The 23,881-nt window shown below is 39.5% G+C and overlaps 4 protein-coding genes across 4 annotated transcripts; all 4 read right to left on the bottom strand.

Annotated features, from left to right (window-relative positions):
• Positions 1–3,025: 3,025 nt before the first annotated feature.
• hoxa9b (homeobox A9b) lies at positions 3,026–4,964 on the bottom strand. The gene is made up of 2 exons (XM_044117611.1): positions 3,915–4,964; positions 3,026–3,639 (listed from the first exon to the last, which is right to left on the bottom strand). Exons 1-2 carry the CDS (start codon positions 4,678–4,680, stop codon positions 3,401–3,403), a joined length of 1,005 nt encoding a protein of 334 aa, XP_043973546.1. The 5' UTR covers positions 4,681–4,964; the 3' UTR covers positions 3,026–3,400.
• A 1,588-nt stretch (positions 4,965–6,552) lies between these two features.
• Positions 6,553–10,930, bottom strand: hoxa10b (homeobox A10b). Its single transcript, XM_044117610.1, has 2 exons — positions 9,359–10,930; positions 6,553–7,358 (listed from the first exon to the last, which is right to left on the bottom strand). The coding sequence occupies exons 1-2, from the start codon at positions 10,131–10,133 to the stop codon at positions 7,084–7,086; spliced, it is 1,050 nt and encodes a 349-aa protein (XP_043973545.1). The 5' UTR covers positions 10,134–10,930; the 3' UTR covers positions 6,553–7,083.
• Positions 10,931–14,180: 3,250 nt separating this feature from the next.
• Positions 14,181–16,317, bottom strand: hoxa11b (homeobox A11b). Its single transcript, XM_044117609.1, has 2 exons — positions 15,305–16,317; positions 14,181–14,531 (listed from the first exon to the last, which is right to left on the bottom strand). Exons 1-2 carry the CDS (start codon positions 16,029–16,031, stop codon positions 14,299–14,301), a joined length of 960 nt encoding a protein of 319 aa, XP_043973544.1. The 5' UTR covers positions 16,032–16,317; the 3' UTR covers positions 14,181–14,298.
• A 3,429-nt stretch (positions 16,318–19,746) lies between these two features.
• On the bottom strand, positions 19,747–23,636 carry hoxa13b (homeobox A13b). Its single transcript, XM_044117607.1, has 2 exons — positions 21,704–23,636; positions 19,747–21,531 (listed from the first exon to the last, which is right to left on the bottom strand). Exons 1-2 carry the CDS (start codon positions 22,320–22,322, stop codon positions 21,290–21,292), a joined length of 861 nt encoding a protein of 286 aa, XP_043973542.1. The 5' UTR covers positions 22,323–23,636; the 3' UTR covers positions 19,747–21,289.
• Positions 23,637–23,881: the final 245 nt, after the last annotated feature.

Raw genomic sequence — 23,881 nt, 5'->3', positions numbered from 1 at the left:
CCTCCCTTCCAAAATGGCCTCATCTGTCACTGCTGGTGTCGTGAGGTGTGATGAATAGGGGGAGGTGGTAAAAGGTCGCTGGAAAAAAAAAACTTCTTAGCAACTTTCTGTTGTTTTTTTTTTTTTGTTTGTTTGTTTTTTTTTCTGCAGCACTGCTTCTCACATTGGTGTTTGCTCGTGAGACTGTCCAGTCCCAGCGTCCGTGGACATCATGCGGCGAGAATGGCATTTTCGCACACAACAACACTGTACTCCTAAGTGAGCTCTGGACGGCGGCGTGTTATTTATGGTTTTTGGCACATATATGAATATCTGCTCTCGTTAAAATATCCCCATCAGTGTCCAAGACAAAGGAATTATAGAATGAATGTGTCACATGGCCTTTTGCTATGTGAATTAGGGGCGAGGAGCAAAAAGCATGAGAGTAAGCAATTTACGCCGAAAGGGAACGAAAAGGTTACTTTATGGATCACAAATACTCTAGTAGAATAGTCTTGAGATGATGTGTTGAATGAACTGGACGTATTATGCCAGTTTTTATTTCTAATTTAGAATTTCTTTACCAACAGCTGTCATTCACGGAATTTTTAAAGGGAAGTAGGTATTATGTAAAATTGTTTTTTCATTTGTTTGTTAGTTTGTTTTCCATCATATTATAATGTTATTCCTTCAGTCGAAGTATACTGTACCTGGAATGTTGCTTTGATTCTTTCATGCATGTTTGAGAAATTATTGGAGCTCCTCTGGTAGCGATTTGGAGGTGTCTAAATACTTGCTCATGCAAAGCCCCGCCTATTTTCACATGGCTCCTCCTTCAAGCTGCATTACCCCTTCCCTATGCTTTCCCAACGCAGCTCCACCAGACTATAGCAGCAAATAGAAAACACCAGGTGGAACTGCCAGTCTGCTGAGCTCATTATACAAATTATGTCTCAGTCCAACACTTATAAACAAAGGCAGTGTCAGAAAGACCAGGAGCTTCTTAAATAGAGAGTCTAATTTGTAAAGCTATATTTTTCAAGCTATGTTATATACAGGTAGCATTTTTACAGCTGAAGGTAACACGATTGTGCTATTAAATGGCGCCGCTATTTGCCCGGAAATAGCTTATTGCCGCCTCTTTAATGTAAAACATTGACGCTGTGTGATTTGTTGTCTGGAAGAGAATGTGTAAGACATAAATGAGAAAAATCCCAGAACACAGTTTATGATTCGTTATGCTGGTGACTCCAAGCGGAGCTCTGCACTCCAACAGTAGCAACGCTTGTGTGCCGTGAACGCATCATCTTCTCTGGTCCTCCAAATTAGGCTTTGGTTCCCCCTGCTGGTTGCATAGGCGAATCAGCGCTCAAGTGAGCACAAAGCCTTGACTACATCATCACAAAGTATCAGTCTTGGACTCTACTAAGCCTAATTAGTTCCATCAATGCCGGTTTTCAGGTTGAGTTGATCATTTCTGCTTTATGTAGATGGGGTCATATACACTTAGACGTTCTTCCAGCATGTAAAAAGTTATTTTCGACTCCCCTCTCCACTTGTTTTTTCCAAGAGAGAGCTGTCCTAAAATAAATAAATAAGTAAATAAAAAGACAAACGGATGTCTCTGTGCCGAGTCGGTGGGTTTGTGACTAGACGGTTGTAAAGTAATTACACCTTTGAAGGCAGACCCAAATGCAATCCCGACCGCGGCACCCAGCACCCCCTTCTCTGTGGGGGACTTTTTTGGAGCCCTCTGCTTCATTCTAACAGTATCCCAGATTTGCTCGCTGGAAGCAAGTCAGAAATGCTGCATGACGGGCTGCCAGTGAGCCTCTGCATGCTGCACTGTTTTCGCACCTTATAAACAGTCAGGTTGTGATGGTCGAAGAAGGCAGTTCACAGAGCGAAAAGGGAGCACACATTCCAGAAAAGCCTGGATGGATGCCGTGAATCAGAAAAATAACTGTGTCGATCTTAATGTTATAATTTTTATACTGTTATTCTTATTTTTTATCTATTTATTTTTTACCAATCTAAAATTCATACACCTTTATTTAAATGGATTTATTTGGCTAGTAACAGTCGCAAGCTTCTTAAAAAAATTTGAGAAACAATTTCAAGGTTTAATTGAGTAAGGAATCCCAACAAAGATAGTAAAAATAAGATAAAATATTAAAAAAGTTTCTATTAGACAGATTCCCAAAAAACAGCCCTCTTATAACTTTACAGAATTGCTAACAGTGATTCTGGCCCTTCTTACCGGTTTGAATATGAATAGCTTGGATATGAATAAAATGAAATAAAATACAATAAACAAAATAAACAAATAAAAATAGAAACAATGAAAAATTGCAGTACTAAAAATGTAAATATTCAGAAACTTATTGAATATGTTTTAGTCACATCATTTCCATCAGCTTTGAAATAATTACCCTGAAATGAGCGCGTTAAATACTTCTGCCAAGTCATGCTGACAAGTCTAAATAAACGCATTTTGATTGCAAAACTTTAAAAGCAAACAAAACAATGAAAATGATTTTTAAAATATGCAAAAAGTAAATGGGTTTGTTATATGATAAATCCTAATAATTTTATAACAACAGTCCATAATCATTACTAACGTTCTTATCTTTCAAGTCAGTTTCTTACATTAAATAAAAATAAAACAGCGGGTTTTTTTGTACTCGTTTTACGATTAAATCCAAGAAGACTACAACACAATGATATCAAAGTGTCTTTTTGCATTTTCTTCGCATAAATGACCTTTTTTCTTCCCGCTCCTACTAGAATTATTTTCTAGCTTTGGAAATTAAACCTTTAATGAGTTGAAACCAAATTCAAAAACCGAAAAACCTCTTTTGAATTTGTGTTTTATTCATGGCCGACTCTAGCCCACACTGCAGCGTATTGTGTTCATTATACATGTGCAAAAACATAATGTATTATTCTTCAATCAAATGAAAACGAATCACTGTGACATAACACGTCCAAATGTGTGATACAAACTGCACTTTATTTTAAATAAAATCAGTACATGTGAGGTATTTCAAGTGTGCGCAGGGTTTTCACAAATGCATCCAAACATTTAAACACAAAAGTCCGCAATAAAAAAAATAAAACCAAATGAAAAAATAAGTTAATCAATACAGATAGGTAGCTGAAGGATATCGATATGGCTAGGTAGTCAAGTAAAGGTTCATGCAAATCATAGACGGCCTACAGAGTCAACACACTGTGTGCGCAAAAATACAAGATATCTAAATCCACCACGAGACACAATCACGGAAAATCAGTGGGGGAAAAAATGGACACAGCGTTGTTTTAACAACACTAATTTACAACAACACGTACCAGGAATTATAAGTTCCCCTCTCCGCCCCTCTGCCATCCCCCTCCACCAGGTTTAAACGCAAAAGGGGCACTAGCTGTCTTTCCTTCTGTCTCTGGTTTCCTTTTTCATCTTCATTCTGCGGTTCTGGAACCAGATTTTCACCTGCCTCTCTGTCAGATTCAGGAGCCTCGCCACTTCGTACCTGCGCTCCCGGGGGAGGTACATGTTGAAGAGAAACTCTTTCTCCAGTTCAAGGATTTGGTGCTTGGTGTAGGGGCAGCGCTTTTTCCTGGTCGGCTTTGCGTGCAGCCAGTTGGACGACGGGTTGTCTGGAGGAAGATATCACCAATATTAATACTGAACAATGACAGGGTTATTTCAATATGTTATTGTTGTTTTTAGTTCTATTATGAATCAAGCACATAGAAACCAACATTTAAGCAAATGTTTCCAACCCCGCCCTTCAAAAGCCATCCTGCACAGGATTTATTTCTCAGCTTAAGACCCTCCTATATTTGTCAAAATTTTTATACACATTGCCCACATCCACCTGACTTATTAGGCCACGCACTTGCATCAATAAGGAAAGCGTTGCGTTGCTTACTTGCATCAACCGCCTCCCTTTTCTCTGCCGTCAGCTTGTCGTCGCTGGCTGAAGATGTGGGGGATGCATCGCAGGGAATCTCCGTGAGGGAAGCTCCGTTTTCAATGTCAGACAAAAGCGGTGCGTGCGTCTCCAGAGTCGTGCATTCGGCACCGCCGAGCAGCGGCTCGGGCTTTGTCTCGTAATGCGCGGCTGCAGACGGGATTCCCGTCAAGCACAGAGACGCAGAGACCGGGTCCAACGCCCAGGGACGCGCAAACATGCCATCGGCTTCCCCGCTGTATTGATGATGTCCGTATGCGTCGGGAGGATGCGCCGCGACGGTACTCCAGGATCCACTGAAAATAGAGGATTTCGGCTCCTGTCCGCCATATTCGGAGTGCGCCGCCTGCTCCATTCCTGCAGAGGTTGAGTACCTCATCGGTGCCATTTCTTCTTGCTCCGAAAGAATGCGCGTGTCAACGTAGTAGCTCGTCCCCATTGCACCGGAGTAAAGACAAAAAAATATGCAAGGTACCAAATAAAAAAAAGGGTGCAATAAAACCCTTGGTTTTACAATCCTGCAATGACGAGAGAAGGGATTCATTCCATTGCAAGGTGTCGTGTTGGTGCGCCACCTACAAGCTCCTTCCGTCCAGTAAGTTGAACCCTGTCCAAAACTGGATAGGGCGCCCCAAAACACGTGACCGTGGGACAGAACAATAAATAATAAATCAGCCTGTATACCGCTCAGCTTAAAAAAGGGGCCACCATTTTCACACACCATATTTTAATAGCAAATGTTCCCTCTTTTATTGGCAAATATTTCCTTTTATAAGCAATAAATGTTGTGATTTTAGGGAAGGGTTCTCGCTTTAATGGAACAGAGGACATCTGTGTGTGTGTATATGTGAACAAGGTTATTGGTTCTTCAAAGCTTTATTTTGAAAAAAAAAAATCTGTTTGCTACTTCTGAAAATATACAGAAGTGAAAATTTGCTAGACTTTAAAATGAAATTTTAGAACATCTAAAACGTAATGGTGCTCCTACCTTTTATTGGTGCCTTCTTTAAAAACCTATGAAATATGTGATTAGATTAAATATATTGTAAACAACCTAGAGGAACGTTTCCGAGAGATAACCAAGTTGTGTCTTTGAAGGCATTCCAAGACTGGAAAAACAGCGGGGCTGGAGTTATTTGGGTGCCATATAACGGTTCATTTTATCACGGGCAATTGGGTTGTTTTTCTTCAGGTTACAGCCGGGCTGTCTAAGCTAAATATCACCAATAAAGCTCAGCCTTTGTCCTCTTTCTCTTCCGAGCAGACGCATCCGGCATTTTTTTTTAAAGCAACTGGCGAGACTGCAGTGATCATAACCGAGGCCTTGTCTGTCCACATTTTTCTACTGGACGTAGAAAAAAATAATTTAAAACGATTGAATCTTTTCTTTTTTTAAATCACTCCAGCCTATAATTTAAATATCAATTCTTCCTATGATTTTTCTGTCAAGCTAATTATATTTTTTTGAAAACCTGCAGAAATAACAGAATTCTCCTATCAGATTGTTGTATTTTACGCACAGACAAGTCCCCTCCCCAGCTCAATGCTTTTGAACTGCTGCTTTAAAGTGCCGATGCACTTCGTCCCAAATTATTAATGTACATAATCCAACGTGGTTTGCTTTTAATTATAAGACGAATTTCACTGAGGTAATCAAGGCAGATTCGTGTTGTGGGAACATAAAATAAATAGCCCAACAACATGAGACTACCTAAACCACGCAACAGCCTGCTCTCCTGCAAAACGATTGGGGTTTTTTTCTTTAATAATTCTTTGTGTACTTTTAAGAGTGAAAACATGTTTTTATCCGTATGTTGCTTGAAAAGTAACCCATGCACATACATTTCATTTATATATTTTAAAAAGCGTGATTTCAGAAATAAAAAAAAAGACCCAGTCTGCGATTACGCGCATAGATCATTGTGGATTATTGTTGTCCATCGAGTAGTTTATAAATGCAAGACATCCAATAACCAAATAAATAAATACATAAGATCTCAAACAACCCAGCCACAGGTAGCCATTGAAAAGTAAGTGTAGGAGTTAGACGTGGAAAAGGTGATGTTTCCTTCTGCTTACGTCATTACTGAAAAGCGAAGCCCAAAAGAAGTGTAGCCAACACAAGAGTGCGTAATGACGTCAAAATGTTGTTGAAAACTTGTTAGAGTTCAATAACCCTAACTTGAAGCAATTCCACAAAACATCAGCGAGTTGAACACAGTTTGTTGCTCAGGGATCTCCAGCCGGGCATCTTCACACTTTTCCCCCCGTCGTTGGAGCATTTACCGTCATTGCTGGTTAACCTCCATGAGATGTTATTTTAATTAATACCTCTGGACAAAAAGTCTCCTCCCCCAGTAAAATAGCGCCCAAATTACCGTACATGGAAAAGTCGTGGCTCCCGTCCGTCTAAACTACCTGTAAGGATGGTCGATGTCGACGTTGATGTTTGCCTAAACTTGCTTTAAAGGCTGTTATTGGTGACTCAAATCGCTAACAAAGCCTTGGTTTCAACGTTTTTCTTTAGCCTGTGGGCTGAAAAAAGTTACATTTATCATATTTGATGTTGCTAAATCAGGACTGGTCAAAATTAGGCAACCGTAAAAACACTAATATACGTCGGTTTTCTAAATAAAAAATGTTTGCTGTGCAGAAATTCCACTGAATAATAATAATAAATAAAAGAAAATACTGCACGAAATGAACATTTACAACAACGCACAAAGCCTGTGGTTTTGTGCGGTTATATTGTTTTTATTAATCTGAGCAGCTAATGTGCAAATATTCACCAGACCTCTTGTTTTTCTTTTTTCTTTTCTTTTTTTTTGTTTGTTTTTTTTTAAGTCATCACATTAAGGCCTACATGTAACTGTAACACAGATGAGCCAGCGGTCAGTCCAGCATGCAAAATCCAATGGATCACTCAGATTGAGAGCATGATTATATACAAGCCTGAACAACTGGATGGATCAAGTGTGACCATGTATAAATACAAATCCACGACAAGACAGCTCTGATCAATAAGTTAGCAGTTGGGTTCTGTTTCTCCAAGGGCACTCTCACAGTTTGGGTGGAGGACAAGGAGGAGGGAAGGAGGAACAGGAAGAGGGCGTTTCTCTTCAAAGTCTCACGAAAACCCAAAGTTGCTGGAGAGCTCCCGGATCCTGTTTTCACGGCTCATCTTTTTCAGTTTCATCCTCCGGTTCTGGAACCAGATTTTGACTTGCCTGTCGGTGAGGTGCACGCTGCGGCTGATCTCCAGGCGACGCTCCCGTGTCAAGTACATGTTGAAGAGGAACTCCTTCTCCAGCTCCAGAGTTTGGTGCTTGGTGTAGGGACACCGCTTCTTTCTGCCGCTCTTTGCTGTCAGCCAGTTGGCCGTGCTCTCCATTTTGCCATCTCCTGCAACGGCGGGAAATGCACCGCAGTGTTACTAGAGGCAACAAGTATCATAAAAGATAATTTGTGTGTGTTGTGGAAATCAAAAGTACACATAAACACTAAATTGCTTGAGAATATGTGAGATTAAAGGTCGGAGTCATAAATGCTAGAATTTGAGTAAAAAAATAAATAAAACCAAAACTATTACACTAAGTTTGTTTTTCGTGGCAATTTTACGCACAGATGTGACTAAAGCCAAAGATGTTTCCAGTTCAGCCGTTCATTTATACCAAAAACACATCTCTCAAAATTTTATAAATGTCTTTAATTTATTGTAAGTTTCTTTGACAGACAACTTAATTTCTTATAGCTAAAATAACAATAAATAACATCCCTGCTACGGCACAATTATCAGTGGAAGGGTTTAACTGTAACACCTGTAAAATGTACTGTTTATAAATTACCATATAAACTAAATGATCAATTACCTATTCATGATTGTTATTACAGGAAGAGCTGTCTTTAGCTCGCGTTAAAATTAAGGAATAATAATCAATCAACATTATTGCTTTATGTTGCCCACTTCATTTCAAGACGAACCACTTGCTGTTTTTAATTTTAGTTGATATTTATTGTCATTTGGATTACAACATAGAGCTTTTTTTGTACCAGAATTCATTGCAAATCTACAATAAATGATACATGTGCAGATAAGTGACAGACTGTACGTCGTGTCAGCAGTAAGAAGTGATGCGAATGAACCAACTGGACTGTTAACACAGCAAAAACATTGATTCTTTGCTGTTACAGCACTGAACTACAGCCCCTCTCCTATTTTAATTTAGCAGTAAAATTAAGGTTGAACTGAAGAACAACATGATGTCAGTACTCTATGACTACAAACGGGAAAATCATGTTAGTTTGAAATAAAAGTAAAGACAATTCCAGACACGCAGTTACTCAGACCTATTGCTGTAATTTATGTTACAGTGCGATCTAATCCATTTACCAGGGGAGAAATGTTAACTTTAAGCTCAGGTAAATTCAAGAATAACAATCCGTACAAGTTTTTCTCCTTCAGTCAAGAAGGTAGTCTGCTTTATTTCAAGATCAATTCATTGATTCCTTGAAGTTGACTGAGCTTCCTTATGGACAGTTTTATAGCAGTTACCATTAGAAACTGAATTTGACTCCAATGCAGTCTAAGATCAAGTTGGAGTGTGTGTAAATGAATCTGAGGTTCTCTATATGGTTGGATAATATTGAACAGTTTTAACTTCAAATACTTACAGATTGAAGTTTTTTGTGCTGCACGTGCCTTACAGTTACATCAGTTGTGAAATTAAGCAATACAAATCAAATAACTTGAATGTAATTGAGTTCTGACTGCTTACCCCTTATAGTATTACTATAATTTAAGTGCTGGCATCTCAGAATATTTCTATAAAGTATGGTAAATCTGAAGTAAAATTATGTAAGCAGTACTGTTCATACCTTTAACGACAAAAACCGTTGTGAATGTGCAGTCATTTTACTGTTAAAACAAATGAAATGTGTTTACAGTGTATAAATTAGGTATGAACACCGTGAGGCAAACTTTCCTGTTCATTACTCGTGAATATATTGTTTTAAATTAATGATTTCCTCGCTCAGTTACTGAGGTCAGGGATGGTACCAATGAAAACAAATGAAAAAGCAATGATGCCACACAAAGGGGCAACTAACAGAGGCCTGAGGTTCCATTTTAAAAACAGCCGAACAGGCACAATAGATCCAATCCTAGGCTGTGATTGGTCAAGTCATGGTCAAATTTGTCTCAGCCCAAACAAACCCAGACATGAGAGTTCCTGTTTCAGCTAAAGCTGAAACTACTCCTCTATCAAACATCCGAAACCTTAATTGGCCGTAAAACAATAACCGCCCACTTAACCAAAAAAAAAAAAAAAAAAAAAAAAAAAACACGGTCCTGTGAAGGTTCATAATTTTTTGCGTCATTCTGCAGTAGCTTCTCAAGTTTTCACCTTTTACGGACTTGTCTGGACACTCCGTCTCTGCAGGCTCAGTGGAAGACGAGCTCTCCGAGGACAGGCGGGTGTCCTCCTCCTCCCTGGCCGGGACGCGCGGCGCAGAGCCGGGCGCCTCCTCGTGGCTCTCCCTGCGCTCCGGCTCCGCAGAGGCGGACTGCGGCTGTGAGGGCTGGCCTTCAAAGCGACTCGGTCGCTGCAGACTGAAGTGATTCATGTCTGGCTGAACATCGTGATATAACCTGGAGGACGCGTAGGTTTGAGACAGGCGGAAGTAACCCGGGACTGGCACGGTGTTGCCGGGGGTAACGGGGCAGGACGCGGTAGAGTAGGATATGTCATCCGCTGACGCTCCTTTATGACATTTGTCTGTCTCGTAAAGGCAGCAGGCGCTCTCCTCCTTTATGCTCGGCGAAAATGAACACTGAGCCAAATGCTGCCCGCTACAGGGTTGAGCCACTCGGCACGACCTGGACGTTTCCAGCCACGTTTCCATCCCCTGAACATACGGAACCGAGGACGGAATCACGCTGTGGGTCGTTGGCTCGCTGCGCTTCCCGACTGCCGGGAAACAGGAGCCGCTGGAGATCCCATATGAATATTCCGAAGCCGGTGGCAAATACAGACTGTTACTTTGGTAATACGGAGCGCCGTCGCTTCTCACGTTTATTAAGGAGTCCACAAAGAAGGAGTTCCCAGCCTGGTTGTTGGAACATGACATCGTCGCGCTGTTATTTGGCGGCGGATGAAGATGGCCCTCTCTGGCTGACATTTCTTGTGCAAAAACATTGCTGAATAATTACTGATACTCGCGCTTCTCACTGAAGACTGCAGCCAATTAAAACACCAGCCGACTGCAGACTCCTCCCAGACCGAGCAGCCAACTCTAATGTGTCGTATATTTTGTTTTAGTCCAAGAAAAGACAAAACTCTTAAAGATACCTGTGCTGCATTTTAGCTTTGGGAGAAAAAAAAAGAAATATGATGATAATTCGCAAATGATTACCGAGAACTGCTACGCCTTCCAAGTAACCAGAATCCCGAGGTTAACAAGTTAGTTGCTGAAAGCTGTCCCCAATAACGGCGCACAATGCGTCGTTTTACAGCCACTTTAACAGCACTGTAAAAATGAGGAGCTGGAGAGGCGCCTGTAGGAAGTAAGAGTGAAAGACCCAAAACAATCTCTCGTCGAGGAGGAACTCTCTACCTTTCTACAGCTCTGAACATCATTGTTGGACTTCACTGTTAAAACCGCCAGCATCTCTGGGCCTGCATTGTGTTTCACCCGGTCGTACTGCTGCACATACCAAAGCAAAGCCAGTTGTGGTATAAAGTTTAACTATAACATTGTGGGTGCAAATGCCATGATGGTGTCAATAGACCACAACTTTTACTACACACTGGATGTACAACCGCCAGAGCTGAACAATACCCTGGAGGGACATTTATTTAATGTAGATCTAATACAGTCGAGGCTGTGAGGGAGTCAACTTGTTGTATGAATTAACTAATTGATAGTTTATCTATCTATCTATCTATCTATCTATCTATCTATCTATCTATCTATCTATCTATCTATCTATCTATCTATCTATCTATCTATCTATCTATCTATCTATCTATCTATCTATCTATCTATCTATCTATCTATCTATCTATCTATCTGTCCGTCCGTCCGTCCATCTATCTATCTATCTATCTATCTATCTATCTATCTATCTATCTATCTATCTATCTATCTATCTATCTATCTATCTATCTATCTATCTATCTATCTATCTATCTATCTATCTATCTGTCTATCTATCTATCTGTCTATCTATCTATCTATCTATCTATCTATCTATCTATCTATCTATCTATCTATCTATCTATCTATCTATCTATCTATCTATCTATCTATCTATCTATCTATCTATCTATCTATCTATCTATCTATCTATCTATCTATCTGTCTGTCTGAAAGATTGCAAAGGCTTCTTCTTAGGATAATGTTGTTGGGGGTTTTTTAAGCATAATTCTACTTTAAATATCTATCATATCTGTTCACATGATGCTCACCTCGGCTGACAAACGACCAGTAAACAGTGACCGCTTTCCAGGATTGTTTCAGTTCAAGAAAACAACCACAACAAAAGGCCCACAAAAAACACACCTTCTTTAGAGAAAACCCATTCAGATGAATTGTTGTTTAAAACACAGACCTGCAGATTTAATGCGAGCCAGAAACGTTTCTGAAGATGGGCTTTGCCCTGAAATACTCCACCGCGGTCACGTCTATCTCCCCCCTTAAAGTCTGGAGCCGTAAAGTCTAGAAATAAGAGCCCCCGGTTTTATATGGCGTCAGACCTGCTCCAGTCAAACAGCGAAGAAGAAAATATCCATTAACCCCCGGCGGATTATTTCCTGTCATGTTTCAGTATGCTCTTTTTATTATCATTGAATCACTTCTCTCATAAAACATGCTGTTTCATAGGCAAAGTTCTATTTTATGATTTTATCTTTTTGTTGATGTTGTTGTTAAGGGACAGTTAGAGATTGTACAAAAAACACCACCTTGTCTAAATGTACGCACACGTAACGGCTTCAAAGTGACCAAGAAATGTCAAAAAATAAATAAATAATATTATATATATATATATATATATATATATATATATATATATATATATATATATATATATATATATATATATATATATATATATATATATATAAATTCTACATTTGAAATAGAAAACCAGTTCCTCTTACAAATGCTATTTATGACTAAACATGCCTTAACATTATGTATGCTGTTCAAAAATAAATGTTTCCGTTAGAAAATATCTGTTGGTTGTATTCCTGCAATGCCTCCATTAAATCATACTATTACATGAAACACAGCGCCTTCAGATTTGTGGCTCTCACATGGACATGTTCAGGGATGGCTCTCTCTTAAATCACCTAGCAAAAGTCGTCGTGTCGTAAAAACAAGCACATGATAATATTCCTTGGCCTACCTTCATTAAATCCTTTGGTGGCAACATATTCTAAAGGCATCTGAGCGCTGCAGTCCCAACTTCTTACATATGAAATCTCAATTCACGGCAATGACATTGATCTGAGGCGCGCCCCCCAGTGGTAAGAGACGGTCTCGACTCACAACAATAACAACAAAAGCGTAGCATGAGTATTCCCACCATAGGTGATGAGATGCTGCAACAAATGACTAAGGGAAGGTCCGCTAACTCACGTTTCAATGCTTTTTCAGCCTCTTCCTGTAAAGTCCTAGTTAATAACCTTGGTCTCAGACGTTTTATGGCACTGCACTCCAAATGGTCCAGACGAATCCGCCCTTTTATGGCCAAGTTACTGGAGCAACTGGGAGGATGTGCAGCAATCAAAGTGGAATTCCTGGGAGCCCAACAGGATGCTCGGTGTAGGTGAAGCCCTCATCCAGGACCCTTATTAGCTTATGACAGGCCATTCGGGTTGTTTTCAGGGGCCCGGTGGTGGACATAAAGCTTTCTGCATAGACCCACGTTTTACACATCTGGACTGAAATGAATTCATTTGTTTCTTTATTTATTAATGTTCCAGGAATTGTAAATGGATTTCTCCCCAAGACAGTAGACAAATGATATATATGTATATATATATATAAATTATTATGGCAGTGGTATTCATTTATTTACCGCTCTTTCTGTTCCTAGTATGATCCCGGGGTGTACGGTGCAGAGCACATTCATTCAGGACCTTTATTACCTTATTCAAGTTGTTTTCAGGAGACTGGTGGTCTATACGAAGTTTTAGTTGTTGTCAAACACGTGGTCTTCTCCCTGGTAAAGTTTAAAAAGGCCGTCGTGCTCCACATCTAAAGTTGGTGGAGCCAAATATTGGTAATGGCGGATAAATCAATCTAATTTTGTCAATATTTCCGAAAGAGTAAAAGCCTCGTCTTCTCCCATCTAAATTACACTATTTTAGCCACATATTGTGCTCCACATATTGTGCTCCAGCACCGCTCATTGTGAGCATATTAAAAACAAAACGTGTGCATGACTCCGAATCAAAGTGATCCTAACAATCATGTTATATCAAACATAAAGCTTTTCCTCTTCCGCCCCTAGCAAATCAAGGGAGTCTTTTTAACAGGTGTCAAATAATAATTGCAGCGACTCCTGTTTCACTATCAAATAACATCAGACCTATCATGACCGTGATACCATCCACAAGCTGTGTGCTGGGGCATAAAAACAGATCAGATTATGTTTCAGTTGGAGATATTGACCTAATTCATCAGTGGTTTATGGCTCAGAATTTAAGGACATTTAAACACATTTAGATTAAAAGAAGAAAAGAAAAGAAAAACAGAAGAAGGAAAATAAACTAATTCGAATGACCACTATCAACTTTATCATAATGAGGACTGTTATGACTCCAAAGCATATAAAATGGTTTCTGGTTACGACGGGCGGAGGGCGGGTAGGGGGAACCATGACGCCCAAAGTTTTGTTTGAAAAACCCGAAAGTGCGTGCGTAATTTCGGTAAAGGGCAATGTGAAAAATAAAATAAAATAAAATAAAGTAAAATAATTGAGACATTGCGAAATATAGTCTTATTTCTATGGGGTAAAAAAAAAGCTTTTTATTTTTTAGAAAATTACAGTAATTTTGTTTCATTTTTCTGTGCCTACATAACCTTAATAATAATAATAATAATAATAATAATAATAATAATAATAATAATAATAATAATAATAATAATAATAATAATAATAATAATAATAATAATAGTAATAATAATAATAATAATAATAATAATACAGAGCTCCGGATTATTTAAAGATTTTTTAGAATTTCAAAATAATAAAAATATGAACAAGTCCTTTTTCCTGATTTGGTGTGAGGGCGCTCGGCAGCAGTCTTTGTTTTGGTTTTTGTTTGGGACTTTTTCAGAGCAGAGGGTTTGTGCTGTAGTACTGTAAACGGTCTCTGTTCAGTTTCTTCTCTTTCATCCTCCTGTTCTGAAACCAGATTTTCACCTGGCGGTCCGTCAGATTAAGCATCCGGGAGAGCTGCAGTCGCTTCTCCTTGTTGATGTAAACGCTGAAGAAGAACTCCCTCTCCAGCTCCCTGATCTGGTACTTTGTGTACGGGCACCTCTTTTTGCGCGTCCTCTGGCCACCTAGAACACATCGATAAAAAAAAAAAATGATAAAATAATAGTCAAAACCATTGATTCGCCCCATGGCAACAGTGTGGAATTATCGGACTGCTTCTTTCGACATGACCACCGGACATGGTGATCCTGCAGTACATGAGTTTTGGAGTTCAAGTGTCCCCCGTGTTCTCAGGCCTTCAGGAACAACATGCGTAAATAAAGATTGCACCTGAGAGTCAAGCGTTTTAGGCATATCGGGAGTTCGGAAATCATACTGAATACGCAAACTTACTTAAAAAATATATTAATTCAACTTAAAAATTGATTATAGACACCATAAACAAAGAGATCGCACCATTTAGTCATGAAGCTGTTGCAATTCAGGCTATCAGAAAAGCAATTTACCAAATTTATTTCAGCTCAGTTAAGATTATTTATTCCCCGGCCACCCATAGCAAATGTTATATGGCGGGGTTTTTTTAGATGACATGCACATCCCATTGACTTTCAGTTACACAAAATAATAAAATGCACGTTTTTACAGGGAAATGAGCTGTAAAAGACACATGTTTCGCGGAAAAGAGTAGAAATCTTTCTCAAAATTTTAACTCAAACTTTACGCCAATGTCTTCTAAGCCCATTTTAATTCCAAGCACGTGATGTTGTAGTTTATAACATAGTTTTGTTACCGAGACCTCCATAAACCTTGCGTGCTTATAAAACTGCATATAAAAAGCTTTAAGAGCATGCAGCACAGTTAACATTTTTTTTTCTTCTTCTTCGTCCTCCTCACTCACTGCTGCCGCTCCTGCTCTGCTTCTCCTCGCTGTGGCCGGACGGTGACTCCGGGCTGCAGCTCTCCGCCGTGTCCGACCCCGGGTGAGCCTGAGCCGGGCTCGTTTTTCCGCCTCTGTCTGAGTCCACTGCAGCCGGAGCGGCGCCGCCCGCCCCACTCCCGTACGCCGTGTCAAAGAACTGATCGAACGCCTGCGGCAAGACGCCGTTCCTGCCGACATTACCGCAGAATCCCGGGGTCGGGTTAGACGAGCCGGAGTGGCCGCCTTTCACCAGGATCTCTGGCCCCCTGGAGGTGGGGGGTGCCCAGCCGTCCCTGTGCGCGACGTCCTCGGCGTAGCAGTGCGAGAGACTCCCCCTGGTGTGGTGCCATTTACTGGAAGCATCAATGCCATAGTCTCTGAAAGCCACGTCTCTCACTGACGGAACCTGTGTGAGCGCTGAGGACTGGTACGAGTAAGTGACGGGGCAGGAGGACTGGTTCTGGGTTAAATAGTGAGGGAGACCCGAGAAGTCCGCTCCGGAGACATAATAAGTGCAGCTTGGTAGATACATACTGGAACCAGGCATCCGTTCATCAAAATCCATATTCTGCTGCTGGGGTCGTTCTATGGTAATAATCCTCGCATTGTTCCTGCGCGACTCTGCGCTCCAGCCACTTTGAGACAGACTGCTGGAGCAGAAAGCCTTAGACGTACAAGCTGACGTGGGGGATCCATCTCCATCCATTCCTGAGGGCCAAAGCCATGTGACCACTGGCACAATATGACAAATAGCCTACGTCTCGACGTGTGTTGGCTATATGAGTCAAATAGTTTTCCAGCTGCAAAAGCCGGCCTTCGCTTATGGAAACGGGGAAACGCCGAGAGTTTTGGAGCATATTGGACTTGTCTTGTGAGTTCGCATGCGGATCTCCTGTCAGGGTTGCTTCTGTCTGATTTCCACGTAATCACAACAAAATGGGCAGCTTCACAACAAGCCGTTGCGTCGCCCACTTCTTATGTTTTTGTTCAAAAACCCTGCCCTTACCTTCACCCTCACCTTCACCCCCGGCGTCTCTTTCAAATCGGAGCATCACGGCGAAGATGTGACTAATGTGAGTCGCCATGCGTAAAATATATCTGGAACAGAGAGAGTGGATAGCGCCTCCGCCTATTTATAGACCAATCAAGCTGTGAAGAGTCACCGGAATTAGGCTGCATGTCCTAATGGGGAAAACGGCAGTGGATTGTAGTGACACGTTTATATTTACTTTGTTGATTGCAGCAACAGTTCTTTAAGAACACCCAAAAACTGCGTAACAAACTTCACGCAACAACTGCTGTCAGTGTTTATCTTTTTTTTTTATTCACCTGTAGATTGAACTATATCTGGAACTTTCTGTGGGGAAAAAAAATCACCTCTAATAGAAAGTGTTTTTTGTTTTTTTTTGTGTGTGTGTGTGTGTGTGGGGGGGGGGGGGTAGTTAAGTGAAAATCTGGAAAAAAAACTGCATGAGGATTATTTACACGGTCATGACAAAGCTTGAGCTTCATGTTCAATGCAGACGGTCATGAGCTATGAATAACAGGGGGTACTTGCGGAGAGGAGGCTGCCACGCTCTCTCTGTTTGCAACGCCCCGATATAAACCCTTGGACACGGCCTATTTGCCTCAAACAAATCCATTTTTATTTGTCATCACACGCAGAGCGATAATAGGCGCATGCGTCACACTGGTCTCTTTGCGCACGCATGGTCACTTTCTGAGCACAGAAGTCTGTCAGATTTGCATTGGCAAAAAAATTAGGATAACTTCATCTTTGGCGTGCTGTTAAGCATTCATTGTGGTAATTTACAATATCTTGACATTTATGGGTAAAACTTGAAAAAAAAAGAAGCAAGGAAGGAAGAAAGAAAGAAAAAGAAAGAAAGAAAGAAACAGAGAAAAGCTCTGATTCCCTTAAAGTTATGAGATAGAAAATTTATGGTAGTAAAGTAAAGGCACAAAACCACATTTATTTATTTATTTATTTATTTATTTATTTATTTATTTATTTATTTATTTATTTATTTATTTATTTATTTATTTATTTATTTATTTATTTATTTATTTATTTATTTATTTATTTATTTATTTATTTATATTTAACTACATTAAATCAAATATGCGTGCCAAATGAAAAAGGAACAAAATCATGCCTTCTTATTAACCCAGTGTGATTATTAAAATAAGGAAAAAGGGGATAAAAACAGCACTAAAGCTGCGGCTTGCTGTTCGGGAGATGCTGAAAGTAGATTTTAAGACAGTTTGCTGCTTTACTAGTCATTGCTTTATTTCAGTTTAACTTTCCGAAAAGTTGTGCATCTCTTTTGCTTTTGTTGGGTCTTCGCCCCACTTGAGAAGTATATGGCAAGTGCTCTTGTCAGAAATATTTAAAAACAAATAAAATGCACTTTATGGGCAACCAAATCCATTGATAAGTAAATAATTGAAAATTAAATTAAATTAAATTAAATTAAATTAAATACAGGCTGAAATCTTTTAGTTTTAGATTACTCAGTTTTTATTTTGTCAAATATTGCCTCTTTGTTGTGCTCTAACCACATTGTTTAGAGTCTTAGAGGCTAATTGGTTGTATAATTTTATAGAAACTAGTGAAGGAAAACAAAAGCTGAATGGGAGGCGTTATAAAGAAGAAAAACGCAGGGAAACGAGCTGAAAAATACTGAAGATGTAACTTATTCCGAGCACTGTATAAGTAAAAAAATAAATTAAATAAACCGTATATACTTTTCTTTACAGTGTGACTAATTGTCAGTACGCTTCGTTGTATATGAAGAGGTCAGCCTTTTGGTCCTCTCAGAATCACCAACAAAAAAAAAAAAAAACGCAAAACATTAACAAATGTCTTGGTTACTGAATGGTATGAAAACGTGTGAAAAAAAAAAGTTACATTGAAGGATTTTACTGGTTCTTATCTTTAGACGTGTTTCTGTTGCTGCTGTGTCCTAATAATTATCAATTCTGGTTTTAAGGCTCAAACATAGTTAAGGAGGTGGTCCAATGGGCTCTTCAAGTCTCGCTTTCGACTTCTGTATTGAGGCCTAATTTGAACAATGTGTGTATAGCTTAAAAAGTCAGCTTTTCAGAATGTTTTTCTGGGCTACACAGGGAGAGCTACTGACCAACCTGAAATGGCCATAAAAGCATGTTCATGGGCGTCCAGTGCTTGGAGAGTTAAGGCCTACATGTTTGTGTATGAGATTCAATTACCTGATTTACCAGTAGGGGGAGCAATGACACAAAGCATTAACGTCGCAGCAAAGGTCAAAGAGGAACATTGTCACATCAAGATTTAAGTGAAAGCAGTTCAGATGTAGCATTTATGTAGAGGTTTTCTGATAAGGAGGAAGAACATAAAACGCCCTGGCAGTGTGTTCATAATTGAGCACCAAACTGTGATAAAAGCGATCCGTATCACTGTCCAAGGCCATTCTTCTGAGTTTAGATGAACGACAATGTGCCCTTATCAAACATGTTTTTATATAAACTGAGATGATCCATATTTAACCAAAGATTTCCTTTACTTTCACTGTACCCGAAGAATGAGTGGTTGTGACAGAGGTTTGTTCATTTTATTTCTTACTGGAGGTTTTCTTAGCTTAAATATATGTTAGAAAACACATACAGTTAGTTAAGCATCAGAATAAAAATAAATCTTAGTAATACTGCTGCCACTGAAGAAAAAATGTAAATGTAATCTCCAAAAATAACGTGAGCGACTCAACCAATTTCTCTCTTTACTAATACAGATTTTATTTAGAGTTCATGCTTGCATGTGTTGCCATTTTCTTTCTGCTTCCATTATGTAGCTTGTAAAACAATCGTTTCACACCCATGTTCCAAACCTTGGGTGGTTATAGTGTGATGAATCATAGTGCTAAAAAACCCTCAATTATAGGATTTATGAATGCATTTGGACTTTTTTTGAATACGTTCCGACAACGTAGTTTGTCAGATTGCAAGTAGCCTACATTTTGAAAACAACAACCCTCAAGCACAACTTGAGCATACGTTCCATAAAGCCTATATTTATGAATAAATTATATTTTGTATCAAATGTAATCTTCTAATCTTAAATGTTGTGTTTTATTAACTGTAAGAAGAAAATCATCATAGTCATCACTAGTCTGTGTGTAACTGTTGTAATGTGTTCCACTTAGTGAATCGAGTCACTGAAATAAATGAACTTTCCAATAATATTACAATTTCTTCAATATGACTGTAGTTCAGGTGTTGCAATGTAATTTCGTCATTTGTACATTCGTACCTTTGATGTTTGGTTACGTTGTAAGAGTCGTGTAAAATGGTCGACTCTTAAGTGTTATATTGTAAACCCCGGTCAAACCGCAATAAATCCCAGCAACTTATTGCTTATATATATTATTTATTGAGGTCATGTGACTACATTTCAATGCAGTAAACCAACTTACGAAACCTCCCCATTATAGGAAAGACCTTAAGTCGAGTACGAAGTGGCAAATTGAGGAGCGCCCAACAAAAACAGCTACAGATTCTAGAACCGCAGCCCAAAGGCAGAAAAACTGCGCTGACAAAGATTCGCCGCTAGATGGCGACATAGCGTCTCTGTGATAAATACTGGGACCTGAATCAAACTGTTGGCCTGTTAACACTTCCATCGTCATACCAGACAATATAAATCATATTTTCATTTGAAACCGCAGTCAATCACTTTATTCGAATTTTCTCATGAAACAGAAAGATAAATGAAACTCCTGCGACAGTGTCTGTCAAACATATATTGTCAACAAAAAAAACCCCGTTGGTTTATGAATAAGAAACAGGAAACTGACTCGGCTGCGCATAAAATATTTACATTTGGTGTAGTTCATCCATTCATGGAGAGTTTTTTTTTCCTTCTTCTTCTTGAAAAGTAAGCAGGAGGACAAAATGTAAATACAAGAGCAATAGGATAAAAAGGCAAGTACATGCCTTTTTCAGACAAACTGACAAATTCTGAAAATCAGTGGCGCCACCAAGGGGTGGGGGCAAAGGTGCCAGAGGCCTTCTTTACATGTTTGTAGACCCCCTCAAGCCCCCATTTTTTTAAAATAAATTCTGCACGAGAGAAAAAGCAAAACGTATTTTTATTTGTTTATTTTTTTATAAATAATTTATTGTTTATGTCCGTTTTGGTGTTTTATGGTGTGCCATCTTTGATTATTACCCCTTCCCCTCCTCCCCACTCCCCTATTTCTAACGATTGCACAATAAAAAGAAAATTCTGTTGAAGCTTTTGGTTTCAGTGTCCCACGCCAAGATTATCAGCGGAGACCATCTGGCCACCCCTCTGAAAAGGTTCTGAAGGTGCCTTTGATCGAAACATTGGAAATCCTAATGAAACGCTTGGTAAAGTTTCATAGGTAACCCGCTGAGAATGAAAGATGTGATGAAAGCTGATTTTATAGGTAAATTCATCTTTCAAATTGGGGATGGAGCTAAATATTCGGATGCAAATACTACAAATGTGCTTTAATAATTTCATGATAATAACCTGCTTTTGTTACTCTTTACCACAGTCTGAAACCAAAAGTTGTTTTTTTGTTTTTTTTTTCATTCGTGCGCTTCAGCCTTACATTTTCTTTTTAAAAGGAAAATGCGCACAATTTGCTGGTGGTTCACCCATCTCAAAGCAGAATATTTGTCAGAATGCTCGTCAGGATGGTGACTACTGAAACGTCCCGCAAAATCGCTTCAAACTCTAGATCTCTTCCGACCTTCTGCCAACAGGCCCCACGGACTGGTTCCAATTAAAACGAGGAAGGAAACGTTATAGTTCAAACCAGAGCCGCTCCGGCGACAGTGTGTAACAGTTCATAAATGGAATAAATTATAGCACAGTTTTCTATCTTTTTCCTTTTTTTTTCTTCCACTGCTGAAAGCGCACCCATGTCCGCCTTTCACGTCTTGGGAATGTCTCCAGAGCTAGCTAGAGCTCTTGAACTTATTGACAACTTTTTTCTCCTTTACCCGCCTGTTCTGGAACCAGATCGTCACTTGTCTCTCTGTCAGGTTCGTCTGCGCGGATATCCGTCTCCTTTTGTCCTTGGTGATGAATTTGTTGGTGGCGTACTCCCTCTCCAATTCTTTGAGTTGCACCTTAGTGTATGGCACGCGTTTCTTTCTCCCACGACGGACCGAGCTGTCCATACCACCAGATAAGGAGTCTGTGGGTGAAAAGAAATGCAGCATTATACTCCAGAATACACACTACAGCAGAATTAAATGTAAAACTAACAAATATCTTTTTTTTCTTTTTTTTTTTTTTTTGCTTGAAAATAAGATTTTTGCATCAACCCATGCAATTTATTTGAACTGAATCTTTACCTAGTAATATACCTTGTAATGAGGACTTCCACAGAGAATTTGCCTGCGATTGCTCCTTGGTGCAGTAAACCTGACCACTCCACCCGTTAGTGATGGCCCAGGGCTGATAGGGCTCCATGGGCAGCAGAGACTCTCGTGGCTCGGGTGGCGCACTCAGCGCAGGTACCACCGGCACATCCAGGTAGCTGGTCTGGTAGGGGCTGGAGGAATATCCCTGGTAGAAGGCAAACTCCTTCGCCTCACCAGAGACTGAAGAGTCCGCGTATTTCTCTCCATAACCGGAGGGCTGCGCGCACGGCTTGACGCCGCCGTGTGACACCCTGCACGGGTAGTACCCGCTGCCAAAGTATCCGTAAGGCAGAGAAGCGTTGGGCGAGCTCTGAGTGGCAGAGCAGGGGCTGCACTGCTTGCCAGGCTCCCCCACCCCAGAGACTGGCACATCGCTTGCAGCGTAAGTGGTGCTGGGAGCCAGTGAGGTTGGATGCGCCAACAGATTCCTGCACTGGTTTGCTGCGAAGTTCCCACCTGTAAAGCCTTCCATGTTCTTGCTTCTCTCCTCTTGTGAGCCGCCGTCGTAAAGGAACATGACCGGGTCGATCCAGGGCGAGCCGAGGAGTAACGAGGCGGTCATAGCATGTCCTACATGGGAGGAGAGGAGCAGCTCTTTTTCATAAATCCCCTCGACTGAGCCGAGACAGGGACCCAGGGCTGAGTAACGATACCAGCACACCAGAGTGCTCCGAGATCGGGAGGTTATTGGCCAAGGCCAAACACGTGATATGCAAAGGAGATGATAAACGTCTCGACATCTGATAAAACCGATAGGGCTCTAAAAACACTGGCTTCTTCAATCTCTATGCCAAGACACTATGTTTTATTTTTAATTTATTAGAATCTGAAATTGATTTTGAAATCTCATGCCGATCGACACGTTTTTATTTGTTTGCTATTTAATCACATAAATGATTATTGACCGAGATTCAGTTTATTTTTTGTGTGCCAAGACCGAAAATTATATTTTTCTTTTTTTTCTCTCTCGGAGTTGGCGCACAATTACAACACTTGGTATCTCCTAATTTCAAACACCAAATATGCCATGTGTTTAACTGATTTTGGTTACGTTGAACATCACTGTATATACTAGGTTTAAAGTCAATCTTTAAAATAGATTTTAAAAAATACACATACATACAATAAAAATGAAGTGTTAAATCAAATTCTTTCCATTTTTGGTGTTGTGCACAAATGTGTGGTGCTCGGTGGAATCGGTGCGCACTGACATGAGCAGTTTGGCATCTTCTTATTTCAAGGAGCGAACCATCTACGTGTGATATCATGGGTTTAATTGTTTGGTGCTATCGACCATTTGTTCGTGACTTAAATGAAAAGCAACGGTCTCAAATCGCTTTTAAATACAGTTTTGTAGCAAAAAGAAAAATACAAATAAAAAAAAATAGTGCGATGTTCTCGGCGTATATCGGCACGTTTCCAGTTTGACCACCAAACAAGCAATTTTAGTTTGCAGACAACTTTCACAGAAGGAAATGTAAAATTTGTTTGGGTGCAGCAGTGATAGATTGAGTGCAGCTTTAAACAGATATACAGGCACACAACAGAAGAAAGAAATGTGACTTGTTTTTTTTTTTGTTGTTGTTTTTTTGTCTTTCTTTTTTTTTTTTACATATATAAATAATTTAAATGCTAACATTTACTTTGCTGGTATGGCTTTGTTATCTTTGTTCCACAAACACACACACACACAAAATAATAATCTACTGTACATGAAAATATATGGAAAACGAGAACACTTATGTACATTTAAAAACATGTAAAATATCAGTTTCCCACTTAACTTATCCACTTAATTAAGGCCAAATTTTTGCATCAAAAATTTCTTTTTTTTGTGTGTGTATTCTTCAAAAGGGTCATGGACATTTGTCTCAGATTTAAGCACACAAACAAACTGTCATCTGAAGAAAAATTTATATATAACATGACAGGATTTGCTGGACTTGCAAAATCTCATAATAATAATAATAATAATAATAATAATAATAATAATAATAATAATAATAATAATAATAATAATAATAATAATAATAATAATAATAATAAAATGCTCGACATCCACTAAATAGCTAAGCAAAAAACCTCCAGAGAACTGTTTATACGATGTACTGTTTCTCAGTT

The sequence above is a fragment of the Gambusia affinis genome, linkage group LG05, assembly GCF_019740435.1.
Source record: "Gambusia affinis linkage group LG05, SWU_Gaff_1.0, whole genome shotgun sequence".
NCBI classification, from domain to species: Eukaryota; Metazoa; Chordata; class Actinopteri; order Cyprinodontiformes; family Poeciliidae; genus Gambusia; species Gambusia affinis.
This window is presented reverse-complemented; position numbering and strand designations above follow the sequence as displayed.